Source organism: Carassius gibelio, chromosome A3 (genome assembly GCF_023724105.1).
Source record: "Carassius gibelio isolate Cgi1373 ecotype wild population from Czech Republic chromosome A3, carGib1.2-hapl.c, whole genome shotgun sequence".
Lineage (NCBI taxonomy): Eukaryota > Metazoa > Chordata > Actinopteri > Cypriniformes > Cyprinidae > Carassius > Carassius gibelio.
The window spans coordinates 9981131-9997817 of record NC_068373.1 but is presented as its reverse complement, the minus strand read 5'-3'; the positions used below and the strand labels follow the sequence as shown (position 1 = coordinate 9997817).

Sequence of the window (16687 nt, the reverse complement as noted above, 5' to 3'; positions counted from 1 at the left end):
CAGTAAGATTTTTTAATGCTTTTGATAAGTCACTTTTTATACATCTTTTGTGCTCACTTAGGGGCCGTTCACATATCGCGCCTAAAAACGCGTGGAAAACACTAGGTGCGCCGTTTTCTCCTTCTTTCCCTGAAGCGCTCGGACAGTTGCACCCCTGTGGCATCTGCCTTTGCTAAGCAACCATGACGTGCTCTCTCCATGAAGACGCGGAAATTTCAGCAAAGGATAAATGGATTTGCAGCTCTAAAAATCGCTTGCAGTAGCTCTGCTACTAAATTTATTTCAAAATGGCAATCCATATACAACTATGAACAGCAGTTCCTTCATCTTAGCTGAGCTGTCAACATTGTTACGGGAAAGGATGAAGCTGATTGGTTAGTTCTTTTCACATGACCCGCAGTGCGCTTGCGGCTCTCTGAAAAGTTGAGATGTTTTTAACTCGATGCGGTGCGGACGCGCCTGGAAAAAACAACCGCGTCGCTTCCATTATGAGCGCGCATACCACGCGCCTACATTGGAAATAACCAAAATGTGCGCGCAAAAGACGCGATATGTGAACTAAGGCTGCATTTATTTGATCAAAATGCAGTAAAAACAGTAATACTTGGAAATATTATTTCAATTTAAAGTAAATGTTTTTTATTTGAATGTTTAAAAATGTAATTTACACCTGTGATGCAGAACTACATTTCCAGCATCATGACTCCAGTCTTTAGTGTCACAGACATGGTACATATCCAACATTGTGGTACACAAATACATGGTAGATTTGGGTACTTTTTATAAGTAAATGCTTTGGTTTTGTAGTGCTTTAAATTTAAATGATTAAAACTGTTTTTAAACAGTCTCGGTTTAATTTGCCAAGAAAACGTTAAGTTAACTAGTCATTATGCTTCTTTTTGCACTTCCAGACTGACCCAACAGAACAACATTGGCTTAAAGGGATAGTTCACCCAAAAATAAAACTGATGTCATTAATAGCTCACTCTCATGTCGTTCCAAACCAGTAAGACCTCCGTTCATCTTCAGAACACAGTTTAAGATATTTTAGATTTAGTCCGAGAGCTCTTAGTCCCTCCATTGAAACTGTGTGTACGGTATACTGTCCATGTCCAGAAAGGTAAGAAAAACATCATCAAAGTTGTCCATGTGACATCAGAGGGTCAGTTAGAATTTTTTGAAGCATCGAAAAAAATTTTTTGTACAAAAATAGCAAAAACTATGACTTTATTCAGCATTGTCTTCTCTTCCGTGTCTGTTGTAAGACAACAATTCAAAACAAAGCAGTTTGTCATATCCGGTTTGCGAACGAATCATTCAAAGTAACCGGATCTTCTTGAAACAGTTCACCAAATCAAACTGAATCGTTTTAACCTGTTCGCGTCTCCAATACGCATTAATCCACAAATATCTTAAGCTGTTAACTTTTTTTTATGTGGCTGACACTCCCTCTGAGTTCAAACAAACCAATATCCCGGAGAAATTCATTTACTCAAACAGTACACTGACTGAACTGCTGTGAAGAGAGGGATTAACACCGAGCCGAGCCAGATAATGACTCGTTCACGAGTCAAGAACCGGTTGCATCAGTTTTCAAGAAGAACCGGTTAAAGCGAATGATTAGTTCGCAAACAAGATATCACTACACTGCACTACACTTCTAACTGACCCTCTGATGTCACATGGACTACTTTGATGATGTTTTTATTACCTTTCTGGACATGGACAGTACAGTATTGTTCAAAATAATAGCAGTACAATGTGACTAACCAGAATAATCAAGGTTTTTCGTATATTTTTTTATTGCTACGTGGCAAACAAGTTACCAGTAGGTTCAGTAGATTCTCAGAAAACAAACGAGACCCAGCATTCATGATATGCACGCTCTTAAGGCTGTGCAATTGGGCAATTAGTTGAATTTGTTGAAAGGGGTGTGTTCAAAAAAATAGCAGTGTGGCATTCAATCACTGAGGTCATCAATTTTGTGAAGAAACAGGTGTGAATCAGGTGGCCCCTATTTAAGGATGAAGCCAACACTTGTTGAACATGCATTTGAAAGCTGAGGAAAATGGGCGTTCAAGACATTGTTCAGAAGAACAGCGTACTTTGATTAAAAAGTTGATTAGAGAGGGGAAAACCTATAAAGAGGTGCAAAAAATGATAGGCTGTTCAGCTAAAATGATCTCCAATGCCTTAAAATGGAGAGCAAAACCAGAGAGACGTGGAAGAAAACGGAAGACAACCATCAAAATGGATAGAAGAATAACCAGAATGGCAAAGGCTCAGCCAATGATCACCTCCAGGATGATCAAAGACAGTCTGGAGTTACCTGTAAGTACTGTGACAGTTAGAAGACGTCTGTGTGAAGCTAATCTATTTTCAAGAATCCCCCGCAAAGTCCCTCTGTTAAAAAAAAAGGCATGCGCAGAAGAGGTTACAATTTGCCAAAGAACACATCAACTGGCCTAAAGAGAAATGGAGGAACATTTTGTGGACTGATGAGAGTAAAATTTTTCTTTTTGGGTCCAAGGGCCACAGGCAGTTTGTGAGACGACCCCCAAACTCTGAATTCAAGCCACAGTACACAGTGAAGACAGTGAAGCATGGAGGTGCAAGCATCATGATATGGGCATGTTTCTCCTACTATGGTGTTGGGCCTATTTATCGCATACCAGGGATCATGGATCAGTTTGCATATGTTAAAATACTTGAAGAGGTCATGTTGCCCTATGCTGAAGAGGACATGCCCTTGAAATGGTTGTTTCAACAAGACAATGACCCAAAACACACTAGTAAACGGGCAAAGTCTTGGTTCCAAACCAACAAAATTAATGTTATGGAGTGGCCAGCCCAATCTCCAGACCTTAATCCAATTGAGAACTTGTGGGGTGAAATCAAAAATGCTGTTTCTGAAGCAAAACCAAGAAATGTGAATGAATTGTGGAATTTTGTTAAAGAATCATGGAGTGGAATAACAGCTGAGAGGTGCCACAAGTTGGTTGACTCCATGCCACACAGATGTCAAGCAGTTTTAAAAAACTGTGGTCATACAACTAAATATTAGTTTAGTGATTCACAGGATTGCTAAATCCCAGAAAAAAAAAATGTTTGTACAAAATAGTTTTGAGTTTGTACAGTCAAAGGTAGACACTGCTATTTTTTTGAACACACCCCTTTCAACTAATTGCCCAATTGCACAGCCTTAAGAGCGTGCATATCATGAATGCTGGGTCTTGTTTGTTTTCTGACAATCTACTGAACCTACTGGTAACTTGTTTGCCACGTAGCAATAAAAAATATACTAAAAACCTTGATTATTCTGGTTAGTCACATTGTACTGCTATTATTTTGAACAATACTGTATACCATACACACAGCTTCAATGGAGGGACTAAATCTAAAATATCTTAAACTGTGTTCCGAAGATAAACGGAGGTCTCACGGGTTTGGAACGACATGAGGGTGTGTTATTAATGACATAATTTTAATTATTGGGTGAACTAACCCTTTAACCAATTGCATGAGTCTGAGGCAGGACAATTTTTTTTTTGTCCAGTGGGGAGCATCTTTAAAAACCTTTTAAAGTTCCAGTTCTGCTGGTTGATGTTCAAGGTGCAGAAATAACACACTTATGCTTTTAATGATGTCACCTTGAAAATATGAGACTTATCAGTCCCTGATAAATTGAACTGGGTGACTTTCGAAAAATAAATAAAATGCCAGTCTTTGGCTCGTTTTGGTTAGTTTGTTCTGGGTACTTAAAGTCTGTGTAAAGGCGATTCAGAGAATTGTTTCTAAAAACATTAGAAATGTTAGTAATGTGTTGCTGAAACACGTTACAAAGACTGTGAACTTTGCAGGACTGAATTGTGGAGTTACACCGTTAAATTGTTTTTCACCATTTTGGTGTTTAGGATTTTTTGGCAGGGCCTGAAATCATGTCTTGGTGACGCACTAGAGGCACTGAGCATGGCCTCTCTCCTTACACTACAAAGAGGTGTGTTTAACTTGAAGCATCTCTGCGCAGACCAATCGCTGTGTGACATCTAAGTACAGTAAGAGCTATAGAGAGCAGATGCTCCTTACGCTTTCGAATCGGTCTCACAGATGTCATACAACGATCAGTCTATGCAGCGCTGCTTCAAGATGAACACGTCTAATAACTAGAGCTCACTAGCATCAGTGGTTCACCGCTCAATCACAAGTTCCTGTCATCACTGTTGGTTACTACAGCCTACGGTTTACTAGTTAGCAATGCCTTCATCACATAAATGCATATTACCTGGTTGCGATAATTTACAAAAAAGCTTGGTCTCCCTGTTTTAATTAATCTGCAAGAGGGAGCATCCATTCAGGATGTAGTGCTATTAGGCAGGTGAAAAAAGACAGCAGATTTCCCGCGAGTGGATGTGGTTTTAGCCTAGACAGCGGACACTCCCCCAGCGTTTGAGAGATTTTTGAAACCTTATTTTATTTACCTGCTTATTTACTTATTTACTTTGCTTTATTTATTGTGGTTTGACATACTCAGAACACATATTTAAAATTGCTTTGCAAGGACTTAAATTTCTTGTCAAGTCGAACTTTATTTGGAAGACAACATCTGAAAGCTTGACGTCCCTTTAGCATGTATGTATGTGTGTGAAGGCTTGCATCAAATTATACACCCACTCTGTTCAGTCTGCTGTACTCTATTTGCATGTCTCCATCTGTCTCTCTCTCTCTCTCTCTGTCACTCTCTTCCTCTCTTTATCCATGCATATGGCATCTTGTTTTGTCATACAATTACATTTTTACATTATTCTGCTATATGGAGCCACAGACAATAAATATGACAAAAGATTAGGCAATTTAGGAGGTGACCTCTACCACTTCTTGGCTCTCCCTCTCATCCCAGGGTTCCATCATAGTCTTCCGTCCTCTCCGTACACCTCGTTTGGGCCAGAGGGTCACAGACTGGCAGCGTCCGGAGCGCTGTCCTCAGAGTTCCTGAACCAGGCCGATGGGATGGTGAAGATCTTGCTGTTGGTGTGTAATGCAGCCGGAGCAGGACAGCAGGCAGTGAGGTACCCTAAAAAAATGCTGCACTTTTTTTGGACAGTTTTTTTGTTGTTGTTTTTTTGGTGAACAAAATTAGGGCTGTCAATCGATTAAACTATTTAATTGTGATTAATCGCATGATCAGCATAAGTTAACTCGTGATTAAGCTCAAATTAAAAACTTTAATTTTATCAAATTAAATTATTTTTATCTGTTGTAAATGTACCTTAAATTAATACTTTTCAAATGTATGTTTCTTATTAGTGAAACCATACTCAACATAGAGCATAAAGAATTCAGATTCAAAGAAAATGTAAGAAATTAAATCAAAAGTATCAAATATTGCACTCATTTAAACAATTATTATATTAATTAAATACCATATAACTATATTAATTTGGTATTAAATATTATCTTCTTATTGATTTGCCAGTTCACAAATGTACATTTGCGGCATAAAAACATGGATGTTCGCATTGGTCTGGACAAGAGGAGCAGACAGACTTATTGAAAATGCTAATTAATTCTCTGCCAGCAGATGGCGCTTACGGAGCAGCAGAAATATAGCAGTTTCTCTGACTAAACAAAGCAGCACAGCAGCGGACTTTGAAACATGCAGTGCTCATATTTCTTCAATAAAATCATCGCCTTTTAAAGTTTATTCGACACTTAAAGCCGAATCTCAATTCTTGTCTTTCCCTCCCCAAATGTAACTGTTGCCCAAACTTTGTCAGCCTGTGGGTCATTTGGTTTATTGAAAAACGATTGAACTGATTTTCATGTTTCTTGATGATGTGCTGTTTATCTGTGGTACTCACATGGACCATGTCGCTTCACGTCGTATTCTCCACCATGTCCCACAGAAAAACTGCTTTTGCATAAAATAATTTAAAAAAAACTAGAATGCAAAAACCTCTCTCTGCTTTGCCATCTACAGGTCTTAACCAAGAGTATGTTGCGGTTCATTCGCTATTAAAACTAAATCTTCTCTTTTTCGTGGCCACACTGGCCATGACTGCTTAACCTGAGTGTTCTCCAATTTGAAATTGTTGACGATGCTGAGGAGGCGTTCGCGCACCAGTCAACTGTCTGATTGACTTTTGACTCTGCCTATCGACTAACGCTTTTATTGCTCTCCTCTGAACTATTGGACATAAGTTAACACTACGCCTATGGACGTATCCGTGTATTTATTAGGCAGGGTCGAATGAAAAAGTGGGACAGATGCTCAGTTTGCGTGAGGCGGGACAAACGGTAAAATTGCTGTACAATGTAAAGCGGGACAGGTGGTCTCTCTATTCATGCCTGTGTAGGCCTATGTATTTCAAAATTGTGTCTAGTACTATATAAATTGCAAAGGTTTAATTGTCATCTTTATTTAAAACGACCCGACCGACCGCGACCTGAATATAATTAAAAATATTTTTGGATGACCGCAGGTACCCGCTCATTTCGGATCAACCCGCGCATCACTGATAAATACTATAATAGTATATAAATAATATTAAAATAACTTTTTAGGTAGTATTATCATTAGGATGGATGCTCTATTTTTTCTAGTTGATGCATTTTTTTTTTTTTTTTCTTCTATGTATGTGTTTTTGTATTGTACTATGGATCCCTCTGGGTCTGGAAATAAAGTTTAAAGTACACAGAAAGCACTGCAGAGTTAACACATTAAAAAAAAGGGTTATAGAAAGACTATCAGGTTCCCTGTGGAGTTTTCTATCCCAGAGGAAATCGCTGTCATTTTAGGATCATCACTGGAGCAGGTATATTGCAGGAAAACATTCTTTTGATGTGTAGAGTGTGCAACATCAAACATAGTGGAAAAATCAGCAAACAGTTTCTCAGCTGTTTCCACATTGATTTTGTTTGTTGCTAGTCGTAGGCTTATAGTAGCAATTTCAGCATGTCTATCTTTAAAGTGAACATAAAATCTAGATTTACGCTATTAAATTGATTGAACACATTTTTGGTCTTATTGTGCATGATTTTTTAGTGTATGTTATTCCAAAGAATATCTGGGGAAAAAAGAAATAGTCTCTGTAATCTTTAATCAATAAGTGATTTCTATCCTACTTTCCTTTCCAGCTGACTTAACTTAGGTCAAAAGTGGTTCAATAATGTTCACCAAGAGCAAAATAGCTATTTAGTCATTTAATAACAATGGATTTGAAGAAGGACTATTCATTTGAGACTATTGCAATAAGATGCAGTAAAAGGTGAATTTGACCTGAAGTGAAAGTTGCAAATGCTGTTTTATGGCCATTTTCTATACATTTTTTTATATGTCCAGAATACGTTTAAACTGTGTGGTGTCAAGCATAGTTAGATGGACGGACAGACACTTTATTGCTGTATAATTTGGTGAAACCTCCTCGGGCGAGCTGTGACGTTAGGAGGATCAGAGCATGTTTGTTCAGATCTCAGTTCTCTCTCTGCGTCCTGTCAGAGAAATCTCCAACGTTGTTTTTGGCTAAGGCGAAACCCCAGCACAATTATGTGTTTATCACATTCTGAAAGGCTTGCTTTCCCTCAGCTCACTTTTGTTTGTTTTGTCTCCTTTATCATTGCTGTTCAGGTCCTGTAGCAGAAATCTGGAAACTTAATCACTAGTTTCCTGCCACAAAAAACAAAAAAACACTAAACTGAAAAGGGTGGGGAGGATTTCAAGGGCACTGTTGAGGACACTGGAACATAGTGTCCAGACACAGGCAGTAAATTATCAAAATGTGACCTAATGTTTACATATGAATCTCATGTGATTTCTGGTAGTGACTAAGCAGTAGGTCTTTGCAGTAGTGTATCTTTAATCTTTTTTAGGCCAAGAACCACATGGTGGAATGAGAGATTGTGCAAGACCCGTTTCCTATTATTTAAAACTGATTGTTGTTTTTTAATCCTTGTCGATAATAAGAGGAGTTCCATAACATGTATCTAAATACTTTGAAGCTAATATTGCAAAGCTGTTTTATGTAGTTTAGATGTTTTAATGTGGGAGGGACCATGTCAGATTTAGCTGAACTGTAGCATTTTTTACGTTGGTTGAGGTTTACTCAGTACAAGGTTACTGTAGTTAACTAAAACTGAAATACTAAAAAATAAATGTTAACTGGAACATAATAACCTATAATAAAAAAAAAATTAAAAATCACATTATTTCACGCAACATTTTTCATTTGTATTTAGTTTAACTTGATGTACTAAAAACTAAAGTTAAAATTAATAAAAATCTGTACAGATATATTTAAAAAAAAACTATAACAAATGCAAAAATGTATTTAAATTACTAAAACTTAAATTGAAAATTAAATAAAAATAAAAACTACTACTATTAAAACTATTATAGAATCTCAATGAAACTAAAATAATATGAAATTCTATTAAATGTTTTCCTTAACATGTCTTCAATGAACAGTTTTTTCTTAGGCAATAATGGAAATGTTCAATAGCTTTTTGTCATCAAAATGTTAAGGTATATGTCTATATAGAAACTTGTCTGTTAAAAATAAACCTATCCCACAAGATTCACTGAAGTTAAAATTGTGAAACTAGCCCCGTATCACATGTATTTAAATAATAATAATAATAAAGTTTGTTTTATATAGACCGTCGTTGAAACACAGTGCATAAAACAATATACAAATAAATATACAAATCATAAAAATCCAACTAATCTGAAATCTGATTTATCTGCAGGTTCGGTCCTCCATTTCTGATGAGAGAGGACAGGTCAGTGTCGTGGGACCAGCTACAGCAGAGCATCCTCAGTAAACTCTACTATCTAATGATCAATGGATCTCAGGCACATGTAAGATCAACTGCATACTTGACAGAGCTTTTAATAGCCATAGGTCATGTAGCTGATGGAGAGTGGAGAGTTTAGCTGTAAACACAAGCTACGGATACAAGAACATACAAAACAGCCCACAATCACAATTCAAGATCTTTAGGTTTCAAAGTAAAGTCTCTCACAAGATTCCATCATTTCCTCTAAAACATCTTCCTCCTTCCTCTTACATTCTTGTAGTCATCCCTGTTGCTTTTCAGCAGTTGATTGGTTCCCCCTGCTGTGTGTTTTAGACACACCAGCCAGAATAAAACAGTGTCCGTTTCCATAAAGGACCTTTCAGTAGGCGTCTGTGGACCCCTGTGGGTCCATCAAGGTACTACAGGGGGCCTGCGAACAGATATCCAGATATGCGCCACTGTTTGGGGTCAGTAAGATTTGGAAAGATAATTTTTTCTATGCGTCGAGGTTGACTTAAATTTATTAAAAGTGACAGTATAACAATGTTTACATTGTTACAAAAGATTTTAAAAAATGACCTTTTGAACTTCCTATTCATCAAAGAATCCTGTTTCATGATTTCCACAAATATATATATCGGCATGGCTATTTTCAGCATTGATAATAAAAAGAAAAGTGTATTTGGCACAAAAGTATGTTTTCTGAAGGATCATGTGACATTGAAGAGTAAGCAATGGCTGCTGAAAATTCAGCTGTGCATCATAGAAATAAATTAGATATGAAAACAGTGTTTTAAATTGTATATATGTATATATATATATATGTATATATATGTGTCAAACCCAAAAATATTCAGCCACCAGATATAATTTTTTATACTTATTTACTAGTGGGTTCAGGACACAATAGTTAGTTTGTGTAAGTGAGGATAACAAAATAAAGTAAACTATGACATATTATACCAAAAATTCCTCATATAGTGGACTACCAGTAAAATGTATACAAATTTGGGAACAAAAATGATCCAAACACTTTGAGCTGACCATGTTTTGCTTAAGTGTCATCTGACATTATCAAGATGAATTTGTTCTGGCACAGTTTAACTCAGAGTTCTTCTCATATTTTATTAACATTTCCAAAACTATAGCGAATAAACTGTGATCATGTGTGAAATGTTGAAGGTGTCTGAATACATTTTGGTTTGACTGTATGTATGCATGTATGTGGTGTTTGTTTATATATATAAAAAATGACCTTGCTACGTGCACTGCTTTAGGCTAACCGAGACTTGTCATTTGCACTTACGTATTTTTGCTCTTTTGTTAGTTTTGATTGCTTCTGTTGTCCTCATTTGTAAGTCGCTTTGGATAAAGGCATGTACTAAATGACTAAATGCAAATGTTTGCTAATGTAAGCATCACTGTTATAATTGTATTGTTGGTTAGTGTTGTCAGTTTTAATTATAATTGAAAGAAACACCCTCTCATATCATTTCATATGACTTTTCTAGTTAACAACATCGCATTACCAGTACTGAAGTATTGGTGGAATTGTAACTGCTCAGTGTCTTATGCTTCTTTGGCTTTTTTCTACTAACATCTCCATATGTTTTTCATTTCAGAATATCAGGGTGTTGTTCAAGATTCGTGTTGTTGGGGGATCTGCAGCTTATAGCTACTTAAATCCCCAAGACGGACGGCCGCTTTATCACCCTGCAGTGGACAGGTAGTATTGTGTGTGTGTGTGTGTGTGTGTGTGGATCAGAACAGAGTATACGGTTTATATATAAATCTTTGATAAGGAGCCAGTAAAAGCAATCAAGTTCAGAGGATGTTTTCCAACCAAACAGGCTCTAAATTAAACAGTTCCATTTTTAATTAAACTTTTTATAAATTAAGCAAACATACAATATAACTTTATTCATTATTCAAAGTTAGCAACCATCAATAATTCATAATGTATTTACAGGTAGAGACAGCTACTGATTTTATGATTATTTATATATTTTATCCTAAACATCAGAATAAACCTCTGAGTAGCCGCCAACATTTATCACCTTCATACAATTTCTCCAGCCCTTGAGGAGCCTCTGAAATCACTCAGGGTTAAATGAAGTCCTCAAACCCCCAAACTTTCAAATGTTGTCAGCTGCATGACAACACTAATCTCCTAATCATCCTAACGTCTTCTTGCACATCTTCCTGCTGACACTCTCGTCATGATTCTCTTGTTCATATTCTAGATGTGCCGCAGCTACAGGTTGATCAGGGTTGGAGAGTATCATCCTTAAGTTTTGTAATATGTCAGATTTGAAATTTCAAATCACCATTTTGTAGTAATTGTGGTTTGTTCTTAATACGTCTTATTCTTAAATATTCTTAATAACACAACACTCTGGAATACTCGATTCTGACTGGAATCAACATTCCGTGTTTTTTTTAGAACAACCGTTGCATTAGTGACATTGTCATTAACACACCCTTTATCCAGGTATTTAGGACGGGTGCTTCCATTCAAACTCATTTTGTGCCTCAATTATCGACTGTATTTACTGTAAAATGAGACTGGGGGACTGTATTATTAACAGTCTTGTTGTCAGAACACTGTAATGGATCTAAGATAATAAACAGCTAAAACTGTAAATGTAAAAGAACTTTCTTCTGAAATAACATTTCATGTCCTCATCATTATTTCTGTGGTTAAAAGCTGTGTAATTAGTCATACGCCTGTACATTATGCCTTACACGTCCATCATCTCAGCACTTTATGCAAAGCCATTGGCTAGGAACTGTTTTTCTTTGCAGAAGCTTTGCTTTTAGAGAGCTATTTAAATTAACTATATATATATATATATATATATATATATATATATATATATATATATATATAGTTATATATAGTTATATATAGTTATATAGTTATACAAGTAGCCATGTAATAAGTGGATAATATACACTGTGCCGGTTGTTGTAACAGAATAAACCCTGACAGGATGATAAGGACCCTGACGTGAAGCCGACATGATCATGTTCTGATGCTACACTGAAAAAAACAAACAAATAGTGTATAATATACTTTGAAACAACCCCAAATTTGTAAATAAATCTCACAAATGCTTACAAAGAAACACCAGGTAACAAATGTAATTTGCAAGTATATAGCATTACACGGCATATTTTAATATATATTATATACACAACTTTTATTTATTTTATTATGTTTGCTTGGTTAGTTATGAACTATCAAATATACCATAGGTCATGCTGTGGCTTTCTTACTTTTCCTGAGAATGCATTGGGTGTTGAGTATTTTTTATTCACCTCTAAATGTGCATGTCTGTGTGTATATCTGTGTATGTGTGAGAAGCTCTTTTAACACAATCCCTTTGGTCTTTATCTCCTCAGAGCTCTGAAGCTGTGTGGCTCAGGTGGGCCGCCGCATGTGAAGATCATTGTTGAGTGGGAGCACAGAATCAAAGACTGGTAATGCAATCTTTCACTTCCTCTAGACTATGTGTGGAAATACAGAACATTCCATCCACACTTGAGTTTAAAGCACATCAAGACAACAATACAAGCATGATGGTTCAATGAGCTGGTGTTGCTGTGTGTCTGTGTGCAGCCTGTTTGGTAACATCCAAGAGGAGGTGGTGAAGGACTCGGAAAGTGTTCGTGCTCAACAACAACACCACGTTCAACAGCACAGCTGCACCCTGGATGAGTGCTTTGAGCTCTACACTAAAGAAGAACAAGTAACTCACACAAAATCACATGTAGTGCTGAATATTAGCAGCTGAATGCCACAGGAAATCACAACGCAGCTTAAACTGTGTGCGAGGGCGATATTGCATTTATATAATGTTATATAATAAAAAAATACCATTGGATAGTAAAACATTGCAGTGAAAATGTGTAGTTATAAGAAATATCAAAATAACTTTTTTATATTCTGTAAATTGTACATTTTGAAATGTGTGTTAATTAATTTTAAGATATGTATTATTATAAATTAAACAATATTAATAGTATCCTAATTTATAAGATACCTTTATTACTGAGGTTAAGGTTTTTATTATAGTCAATTATAAGATATTATTGTATTATAATTTGAATTGTTTTAATCATATATTTTTATAATAATAATACATTTTTATAATTAATGATACATTTTTATAATTAATAATACATTATTTTAATAATAATTTAAATTTTACATTTTAAATTTAATTTTATGAGTTTTTAGTCAAGTAAATGATAGAAATTAATGAAAATATTTAGCAATTAGGAGCTTTTTTATTTTTTTGTAGCTTATAGAACTAAATTTTATTAATTTGCTTTAGTTATTTTACGTATTCCTTCAGAATTGGCTTTGGCCTTAATTACCTTTTCCTTTTGCATTTTACAAAAATGATGTGACATTTCAAGAAAAACAAGCATTTTTCTCCTTGTTGTTCATAAAATTAAGTGTGTAAAGATTTTCAATGAATTTAAATTTTTTCATATAAACGTGTAACAGCTGAGGCCTGGAAATTTTCTGAAATACAATATTGTGATGATTGTGATGTTCCCCTTTCATTCTGTGACAGTTGATCAAGTGAAGCAGGCGTTTCTATTTGAAAGAGGACAAATCTCTCTGGTTACTTTTGTAACCTCGGCTCCCTAAGATAAGGGGAATGAGCATTGTGTTGTACCCTTGTGGGGTACACTCCTGTTTTCTATGATACTGAAGCCTGATTTGTTCACGTTTGTGTAAATGGTGCTTCAACCCGCCAAAAGGCGTCGAGCCGACTGCTATATAATAGGGCTGGGTTTTGACAAATTTCACAGACGGACTCAATCATCCTTCAAAACCTTCGAATCGATTTTGTTTAGATTCCAGTTCAGTATTGATTATTTTGGATGTATATCAGGAACGGGACATGGCAAATTTTGTCAAGGAAAAAAAAAGTTGGAAATTTGCTGATTTGTATACAAACACTTATACTCTAAGTTTTTGTAATATTAAAGTTATAATACTAACCTTGACTTTAAATTACATAATTATATTTCCACTCCTATTCATTTTTTGAAATATAAACATTAAAGGTGCCTTCTGTAATGTTTGGCAAAAAAAATCAAGTCATACTCCACATTCCATACCAGATGGGGGCAGTATGCCTCAATAAAGTGAATTGGTCTACTCTAGAGTAACAAACGAGAAATGGCATAGTCTCTATGCTCCGCCCCTACTTTCACAACAACACTACAGCCATAGCCGAAGCCTAACTGTGCGTTCACACCGCCGGCGTCTAGAGCGTCAAAAATCGCTCTTGCCGCTCTGCTCACGACGCTGCAGAAGGATTTGTGAGCGATTAAAAGCAGTGCCGATGTTTACTCTGGTTCGGCTCCTTTTCTTATCGGATTTGATTTGTGTTTCCGAGCGCGGTTGTTTCCCTGTAGCGGGTGACGCTCTCTTCCCTGGACTGAAATGAAGTACTGTGCTGTACTTTCCACATGATTGACATCAGGTTCAAGTTCAGGCCCACAAGTCGTGCGAGTTATTCGTGTATTGCAGGTTGGCTGGTGGTTATGTTGCCCGCATACCGCCTCCCATGGCCGAAACTGGTATTACGACACCTGTCGGGCCGGGGCTAGTAATGCTAATGCTAATTAAGGTTGATATCTCTGCAGCACTATAACTTGACATTTTTTTAATGACATCATCGCCCTTATTTCTTATCATTCTTTTGATGCGTGTAGGTCATGTTATGGATATTTTTACCTCAATTTTTGCATATGGCACCTTTAAAATTGTGCACACAAACACACAATAGCTTTGTGTGAAAAACTGACTAAAGATGAAGTCATTATTCACTGAAAATAATGCTTTCAGATTTGATTTGCTCTCATTTGTTTGCCAAGCCATTGACATCACACCTGTCACATCTTCACATAGAAAGTTTGAATATACGAACACTACTGTGAAAAAAGTTTGAAGTTTTGAAATGTGAATTTTTTTTTCACAAAAATATGAAGCAGCACAACTGTTTGTGATGAACATAATAAGATAATGTTTCCTGAGCACCATATAAGCATATTAGGATGATTTCTGAAGGATCATGTCATCACAAAAATAAATGACACTTTAAAACACAATATATAAATAGAGTTATTATAAATTATAATATATTCGACTTTTTTAATCGTAGTATAAATGCCTATGTGGATTATGTCATCATTTAGATATTTTATATTCCAAAAAAAAAAAAAACATTCCAACTTTTTCTCTTTTTGAAAGTCATGAAGCTCTTTTTCTGTTTATTTCCTTTTATTTAATTAATGCCAGCTGTTCAAAAAGAATGCAATGTGATCAATTCAAATCTTTCAGGACCATTTATTTAGACCGAAAAGCACTCATATAAAGTTTCCTTGAGTTGTATATCCTAATTTTTCAACCATGTTTACTTAGCTGGCCCCTGACGATGCATGGAAGTGTCCTCACTGTAAGCAGTTGCAGCAGGGCATGGTGCAGATGAGCTTGTGGACCCTCCCAGACATCCTCATCCTTCACCTCAAACGCTTCCGGCAGGTGGGAGAGCACCGAAACAAGCTCTCCACGCTGGTACAATTCCCCCTCACTGGCCTCGACATGGGCCGCCACATGGTCAAGAGGAGCAACTGTGCCCGACCACCGCCCGGCTGGAAACACCAGGCCCATCACCGGCCTGAAGCCAGCAGACAGACGCTGAACTTCCTGTACGACCTGTACGCTGTGTGTAACCATCATGGAGGCATGCATGGAGGACATTACACAGGTGTGTGAGCGAAGGAGAAATTAGAAATTATGAACAGCCTTCCTGTAGCTTAAAGGGATAGTTCACCCAAAAATGTAAACTGTTAATTTACTCACTCTCAGGCCAACCAAGATGTAGGTGACTTTTTCCTTCAGTAGAATAATAAAGAAGATTTTTAGCTGAATCCGTGGTTCTTGGTGATTCATAAGATGCAAAGCAATGGCTCCCTACACATTGAGAGTCAAAAAAGCATATGGCATGATGAAATGAATACCCAATGACTCCTGATGACACACTGAGGTCTTATGAAGGAAAATGATTGGCCTGTACAGGAAACTGAACATTATTTGTAACATTATTACCTGTATCTGTAATGCAGTAGAGGTTATTTTTGATAAAAGCATCTTCCAAAAGCATATAAGTAAATGCAAATATTTTCACAAGATTTAATTTGTGCCTTTTAGGAGAAACAGATTAGAAAAAATTATATTAAACTAAAAGATAAATAATAATTCTTACTAAATCTCAAGAAAAGAAAAAAAAAACATCTGAGCAACAAAAATTAGGGATGGACTGATATTTAAATTTTGCTTGATAAAAAAATAGGCAATAATAATTTTCATATTCTATACTATTGTCTAAAATAAATGTAAAATAATCAAAAATGTTACAAATAAAACAAAAATTGCTTGAATTTTTTTTTCAACTAAAATTAATTATTTAACAGTGCCCTTAAATTATTAATGTTTTTAAAAATCAATTTTAAATGAGCATTAGAAGGTTGCAAAATTAATCTAAATGTAAAACAGAGCATGTACAATAAATATCAAATCTCAACTGATACTTATAAATTCATATCACTAATATCAATGAAATCTGTAATGGTGCTGATATACAGTATTATGCGTCCTTAGAACCATCCGTTTGAGCCCCTGTACTGATCACATGCATCCTGTACGATAAGGATGATTTGTAGTGTTGCACATGGTAGGATCTCCAAATTTATGGGATTATAATAAGGAAAGAACATTCAAAATCCTTCAGAAATACGCCATCCCTTCTAGATCCAGAGTGGATTCACATTTCAGTGAAATAATGAAGCCAAATATTTCTCAGAGTCC

At 36.0% G+C, this 16687-nt stretch overlaps 1 protein-coding gene across 1 annotated transcript in view; it reads left to right on the top strand.

Annotated features, from left to right (window-relative positions):
• The window catches only part of LOC127945971 (ubiquitin carboxyl-terminal hydrolase 43), a 74123-nt gene that overhangs the window by 44251 nt on the left and 13185 nt on the right, over positions 1–16687 (top strand). Inside the window, exons 7-12 of the mRNA XM_052542192.1 lie at positions 4898–5066; positions 8743–8854; positions 10416–10519; positions 12199–12276; positions 12416–12545; positions 15242–15587. Of these exons, the coding sequence (XP_052398152.1) occupies positions 4898–5066; positions 8743–8854; positions 10416–10519; positions 12199–12276; positions 12416–12545; positions 15242–15587 (939 nt within the window). The remainder of the gene's footprint in view (positions 1–4897; positions 5067–8742; positions 8855–10415; positions 10520–12198; positions 12277–12415; positions 12546–15241; positions 15588–16687) is intronic.